Below are 7,219 nucleotides of genomic sequence, written 5' to 3' on the forward strand. Positions count from 1 at the left end.
GGCATCGGACGAATGGCGATTGTAAACCCTTTATTGCGTGCAAGATGAAGACAGGACAGGAGATTGCTTCGCAGATCAGGCACATGCAGCACCCTGGAGAACTCCACAGACCGCACAAATGCTCCCTTCACCCTAGGCCTGAAGACGACCGACCCCACACCAGCAGAATAGACAACCTTGTTGTCTGCCAACTTCACAGGCAAGCGCAGTGGCTTGTAATTGCGAAGCCAGTGGCGATGAGGCGTCATATGAGAAGTGGCGCCTGTGTCTGCATTCCAGGTGAAGTCAGCATCAAGCTGAAGCGGTGTAGAGGGCGAAGAGGGCTCAAGGGAGTGTGAGGAGAGGGCACTTGCATTTGCAGCGGATTCCTGGGCAGGTTCTGCAGGCTTCTCCTGCGCAGTGGCAGCCTTCCCTTTGCCTCTGGTAGTGCGGCGCTCCTTGGCCTGCTTCTGGGCCTTCTGGAACGAAAAGCACTGTGGCTGGGAGTGGCCAGATGCACCACAAAAGTCGCAGGGGCCAGAGGACGACGAGGCGACTGCAAGGGCAGACTGGGAAGCAATGGTGGAGTCATGGCGGCGCTGGGCATCCTCAGTGACAAAGGCCTGAATGACTGTGGCCTTCTTGAGGTCGCCATTGAGCAGCTGAGTGCGCAGAAGGGCGAAATCTTCGCGGGGGAGGGCCAGGATCATAGCCATGACAGTGAGTTCACTGTCAAGCTCGTCCAGAGTGTACTTGTCAGGGCGCAGATTCTTGCATTGCTGCATGGCGTCTTCAACGCGGTTAATAACCGCTTGAAGCGACTCAGAATCGCTCTTCCTGATAGACAACAGCGCCTCCCAGGCATTCCAACGTCCAGCAGCATGAGGACGCTGGTGGACACCTTTGAGGGCCGCCCACATTGCAACAGGGTCGCTGTCAATGTTGGAGAAATGCACCTTTTGGTCCGCTTCAACCATGAGATACAACCACCCAGCAGCCTTTGCCTCCTCCACCTCCCACTTCTCCAGTAGTGTGGCCTCCGCTTCAGTGGGGGCTTTGGGGTCCTTGGCCTGTGGCTTGAGGTGGGCACCAGAGACAAGGCGCCACAGGCCTGCAGAGCGCAGACAGGCAGCCATGTCCCCAGCCCAGGACTTGTAGTTCGAGGCATTGAGCTTGGGGAAGGAGAGAGAGGACGAGTGGTTCGACATTGTAGCCATAGATAGAGTGGCAGAGGATGAAAGCGCAGATTGTGGCAAAAGGGAAAGATGTGAGAGTGTAGGGACAAGAAGTGGTCCGAAAATCGAAGAGATTGACTCTGTGGCGCGCTAGTAGTGTGTGTAGTTGACTGCTAGAGCGCGGGGCTCATAACCTATCAAAGGGCGACGCAGGGAGCAGTTGCACAGGACTAGCACTGAAGGACTGAATGCCACAAGAGGGGCTGAAGTCGAAGTGGGTCACAGAAGTGTAGATTAAAGGGTCGCTACAGAGCTCTTTATATACATGAGCAAGGGAAAGCATTCCCACGGCAGAACAATAGGTAAAAGAACAATAGAGTCCAAAAGGAGAACAAGGGCCACTTGGCCACAGGAACAATGGAACAAAAGAAGTGTGGCCGGAGCTGTGCTCCGGTCCGAATGCTCCGCAACTGATACAACCATGTGGTCACATGGTGTTGTGGCTCCCGCCACCGGGGGATCGTCCTAGGCCGACCAGGGGACTGTGGCAGAGCACATTGTGACAGGTCATAGGTGCCTGCCGGAGTAAGGTACTCCCGGACTTTGAGCCTGAGAAAGATCCAGAGAAGATTGAGTGAACAGAAGCCAACTTGATTGAAGCATGGGAGCAAGGTATCATGCTTCCAGGCACTCCTCAGCTGTTCATTGCAGCGGGACATACATACTCCCAGCTGTTCGCTGAGGAGGAGATCAAGAAGAAGGTTGTTAAGACCACTGAGGAGTCAGTACCGAAGCAGTACCATGAGTTTCTGAATATCTTCTCCAAGGAAGCATCAGAACAGTTACCCGAAAGGAAGCCATATGATCATGCAATTGAACTTGTGCCTGGCTACTCAACATTCCACTCGAAAGTGTATTTGCTATCGAACAATGAGCAGGAGGAACTGGACAAGTTCCTAAAGGAGCAACTGGCAAAGGGTTACATATGCGAGTTGAAGTCGCCCATCTTGTCCCCCTTCATCATCATCAAAAAGAAGGAAGGGATACTTTGACCTGTACAGGACTACTGCCGGTTGAATGCAATCACCATCAAAAATCACTATCCGCTGCCGCTGATCGCCGAGATGGTCGACAAGCTCTGAGGCGCTATGCTCTTCACAAAGTTCGACGTCAGATGGGGATACAACAATGTCCGGATCAAAGCTGGTGACAAATGGAAGGCTGCCTTTGTAACTAACTGAGGGCTGTACAAACCCTTGGTGATGTTCTTTGGCCTCACCAATTCTCCTGCGACCTTCCAAGCCATGATGAATGCCATCTTCCATGATCTCATCATTGGTGGAAAGACCCTCGTATACCTGGATGACATACTTGTCTTCTCCACCAATAAGGAGGAGCACGAAAGGGTCACACATGAGGCTTTGTGATGCCTTCAGGATAATAATCTGTTCCTGAAGCCTGAAAAGTGCAAATGGGATGTTTCCAAAGTCGACTACGTCAGCTATGTGTTTGGTGGTGATGAGGTAGTGATGGACCCCATGAAGCTAAAAGGAATTAATGAGTGACCGGTACCCCGGAACCAAAAAGATGTCCAGAAGTTCTAGGGGTTCCCCAACTTCTACCATCACTTCATTAAGGACTTTGCTAAGATCTCGTAACCACTCAACTGACTCACAGGGAACAACCCCTGGCATTGGGGTGAAGAGGAACAGCACGCATTTGATGAGCTCAAACGGCTTTTTGGCACAACCCCTGTTCTGGTGCTGTATGACCCTAATCAGGAAACACGCATTGAGGTTGATGCCTCAGGGTATGCCACTGGTGGTGTGCTGATGCAGAAGCAGGACAATGGCAAATGGCATCCGGTCACCTTCAGATCTCATGCTATGGACCCTGCCCAGCATAACTACGAGATCTACGATAAGGAGATGCTCACAATCATTGAAGCGCTGGATGATTGGCGCCACTATCTTGAGGGACTTCCCACTCAGTTCGAGATCGTAACCAATCATAAGAACCTCGAGTACTGGCGCACATTACAGCACCTCACGCGTCATCAAGCACGATGGTCGCTGTTCCTCACCTGCTTCGATTTCCGCATCACGCATAAGGCCGGAACATCAAATGGAAAGGCTGATGCCCTGTCACGCTGATCAGACCACCAGGTCAGCGATGAGGATGACAACACTGATCAGATTGTCCTCAAACAAGAGCGCTTCCACATTGCCACCATGCAACGTGGTCATGCCTCGGTGACAGCCGATCAGTCGCTTCTAAGACATATCAGGGAATGTTCGGAGAAGGATCGGGTAGTGGCTGAGGCACTTGAGAAGGTACAGAACCTCGGGCCGCCCCGGCTGCAGAAGGGCTTTGAGGAGTGGAATGCTGAACAAGGACTTCTGTTGTTTCGTGGGTGCATATATGTCCCAAAGAAAACAGAGCTCTGGCAGGATATCATCAAGATTCACCACAACTCGCCGATCGCCGGCCATGGCGGTTGTGCCAAAACCCTCGAGCTTGTGTCGCGAAACTAGTGGTGGCCAGGAGTGTCCAAATTCATCAATGAGTATGTAAGCATCTGCGACATGTGCAACCATACCAAGACATTCCCAGCCAAACCCCAGGGTCCGCTGAAGCCAAATGAGATCCCCGAACACCCGTGGCAGATCATCACCACTGATATGATTGTTGGCCTGCTGAAGTCTGATGGATTCGACTTGATCCTAGTCACCGCCAACTGCTTTACTAAGCAGGTCCACTTCTCAGCCTGTCATGAGACCCTGACGGCAGAAGGTGTGGCTGATTTGTATATCTGCAATGTGTTCAAACATCATGGGGCCCCGGCCAAAGTTATATCAGACCGTGGTCCCCAGTTCACGTTGAAGTATCTCCATGCAGTGTACAAGGGACTTGGTATTGAGCCAATGCTATTTATAGTGTTCCATCCCCAGATGGACAGCCAGACCGAGCACTGGAATCAGGGGATTGAACAATACCTGCGCACTTTCACGAGTCACAGGCAGGATGATTGGACAAAACAGCTGCTGCTTGCCAAGTTCACATTGAACAATAGAGTTCACTCGGCAACCGGGCACTCCCCCTTCTTTCTGAATCAGGCTTACCACCCTGAAATCCAAGTGCAGATCAATCTGATGTCCACGATACCTGCGGCTACAGATCGGCTTAAAATCCTGAAGGAGATCTGCGATGATACGCGCTCCGCACTTGAGCTGTTAGCCGAGCGAATAAAGGTGTACTACAATAAACACGTGCAAGAGACACCGGTCTTTGCACCGGGGGACAAGGTCTGGCTTGATGCTTGGAACCTTAAGCTGAAACAGCTGAGCAAGAAGCTCAGTCCCAAGCACCTCAGGCCATATGCCATGCGGCAAAAACTCAGAGACTTAGATTACAAATTGGTCCTGCCGAAGTTGATGCCAGTGCACCTGGTGTTTCATGTCTCCTTGCTGAGCAAGTACACACATAGTGACATCCCAGGCCAGGAGCTGGAGGAGCCATCTGCCATTGAGGTTGAGGGTGACGAGAAATATGAGGTTGAGCGGATCAAGAATTCCAGGATCTTCCAGCATTAGCTACAGTACCTCGTCAATTGGAAGGGTCATGATGACTCGCATACATTATGGGAACTGGTGTGCAATGTTGCAAATGTGCCGGCCCTCATAGCTGATTTCCACCAGAAGAACCCAAATGCCCCTCATCGCCTCAATGCCGCTATCTTTGGTGGTCTCAACTTCCAGCCAATACCTTCGCCGCTAACTGAAGCACACTACCACTCTAGGTGGGAGATGGGCAAGGGTGCCTCACATGAGGTCATGCACTGTTGAAGGGGGGGGGTAATGTTATGAGTTGACATGGTGTCTAGCTGTTTTTTAATTCTTTCCTTTCTGCGGGCTCAAACCCGCAACCTCTGTACTATACACTCGAACAGACAAGTCCTTATCTACTGTACAATTAAATTAGATGGGATGGCAGTGCATGGCACAGCCCAGGCTCCACTGACACAGCCTTTCTGACTCACCAGGCTACTACCTCAGTGGCTGTGACATAGCAATGCTGTGCACAGACCAGCTGTGCATGGACCAGTGTACACAGCCTGCCCTTAACTTCTCATGTATATAAGCTGGCCTCTGCTGCCCTAGGGACCTCAGTTTTAACCTCTTGTTCCTAGGTCAGTAAGCCCCTATATTCCTTTTACTTACCTTTGCTAACTTAATACATTTACTTGTCCCTAGCCTTAGGTTTGAGTATGCTCACCATTGCTTTGGTCAACCCAGTCGAACATCCCCAGCCTTTAGGTTTGTTCCTCCTTGTTGCTAAACACGACCATACAGATACCGTGGTCCATGCGTAGCCGGTACTTGTATAACTAGTTGTACCATTAGTCAGTCGAACCCTAAGTTCGACCTGGTTATTCATTTAAGTCTCTGCTCCTCCTCGCTTGGGGTAGTGATCATTCTCGACTTCCTCACTCGATCTTCAGGACGACGTACTGTCCATAAGTCCTCGCTTGTCGTCTACGAGTCAGGCATCGATATAGGAGTATAGACCATTGTATCAAAAGGTCGAACTTTCTAAGCTACATTCCTAGTTTTACCTAGTCAAACATCTCATCCACCATTACGTCGAACAACACAGTCAACCCAGTTCCTTTGGGACTACCAGCCCTCACAGGATCACCGCTCCTCCAATATGACTGAGCAGATCGCTGCTTCGTCACCTCCACAAAAAGGGCTCCCATCTACCCTCGAGGCGGCACCTGGTGTCATGCAACCGGTCCACACCTGCAGGTCGTCGCCCATCAAGAACTCGTTAGCTACTACCAGAGACACCCACCCGCTCACCCAGAAGACGTATTCACCATCCTACAGATCGATGTCGAACCTATACAAATAGCAGAAAGTGCGCAGTCACCCATCAACAAACAACCACTCGAACTCCCTGAAGTTCAGTATGTCCCCATCGAGATCCCAGACATCGAACTACCACCAGCTCCACCCGCATCAACCAATGCACCGGCTGAAGTCCCTATGGCAACATTCACTCAAGAAGACATCGATCAGCGCATCGCTGTTGCCCTCGCAGCATACCAATCCCAGCAGTCAATGGCCAACCGACCCCTTTGCCTCGACATCCCCGCTCCTGAACCCTTCAGCGGAAAGGCAGAGGACCTCAGACGCTTCATCCAATGCATCCTCTCCTACTTCGTCGCCACCAACAACACCCGACTCAGCGATGAAGCAAAGATCGCCTTCACTGTAGTGCTGATGAGGAAGGATCTGGGGAAAACATGGGTGGACGCGTATTACAAAAAGTCGGCAGGGGGAGTCCAGGTCTATTCCACTTGGGCAGACTTCGTTGCCGCTCTAGAAGAGGTGTTCCCTGAGCACGGAATGCGAATCAAGGCACATCAAATCCTGATGAAACTGCCCGAACGACAGAAGGATAGGAAGACAGCACTCTCCCTCGGTAACTACGTCACCCACTTCGAGCAGCTAGCATCAAAGGCTCAGCTCAAGGACGCCGAGGTCAATGGCACCAACCGCGTTGAGAACAACTACCACACTCTCCACACCAACTTTGTCAAAGGACTCCCGAAGGAGCTGTATTTTGCGCTCGCAACAAGGGTCGCTAGGGATTGACCCAACACCATGAAAGCCTGGTATGACGAAGTACGAAACACTGACGCAGCCAAGCAGGGGGCTCTCGTCATCACAGACACCAGGGACTATGGCGAACCAATGGATATCGACGCCGCTGCCGTCGCATCAACCTTTACCTCCACATCGGGAGGAAGGAAGTGGGAACTGGGAGCTGTTCTCAATGAGGCTGATTGGAAGCTCCACAGGGACGGGAACCTGTGCTTCTACTGCCACATCAAGGGCCACAGTGCCAAGGACTGCCGCAAGAAAGTGGCTGCACGACAAGGGGGTGGGAGACCGAACCAGGGAGGATCTGGGAAGGACGACTTCCGCGCCAGAATCAAGACACTCTCCGCCGACGAGAAGCGGGAGCTGTACGAAGAACTTACAATGGAGGATTTTTGA

At 51.8% G+C, this 7,219-nt stretch overlaps 2 protein-coding genes across 2 annotated transcripts; one reads left to right on the forward strand and one right to left on the reverse strand.

Moving 5' to 3' along the window:
• Positions 1–30: 30 nt before the first annotated feature.
• On the reverse strand, positions 31–1,187 carry POSPLADRAFT_1057712 (hypothetical protein; the record flags this gene model as incomplete). The annotated part of the gene is made up of 2 exons (XM_024480949.1): positions 31–66; positions 117–1,187. The coding sequence occupies 2 exons, from the start codon at positions 1,185–1,187 to the stop codon at positions 31–33; spliced, it is 1,107 nt and encodes a 368-aa protein (XP_024337576.1).
• Positions 1,188–5,864: 4,677 nt separating this feature from the next.
• Positions 5,865–7,219, forward strand: POSPLADRAFT_1057717 (hypothetical protein; the record flags this gene model as incomplete). Its single annotated transcript, XM_024480950.1, has 3 exons — positions 5,865–5,948; positions 6,044–6,799; positions 6,872–7,219. The coding sequence occupies 3 exons, from the start codon at positions 5,865–5,867 to the stop codon at positions 7,217–7,219; spliced, it is 1,188 nt and encodes a 395-aa protein (XP_024337577.1).

The sequence above is a fragment of the Postia placenta genome (genome assembly GCF_002117355.1).
Source record: "Postia placenta MAD-698-R-SB12 unplaced genomic scaffold POSPLAscaffold_9, whole genome shotgun sequence".
Classification (NCBI taxonomy): domain Eukaryota; kingdom Fungi; phylum Basidiomycota; class Agaricomycetes; order Polyporales; family Adustoporiaceae; genus Rhodonia; species Rhodonia placenta.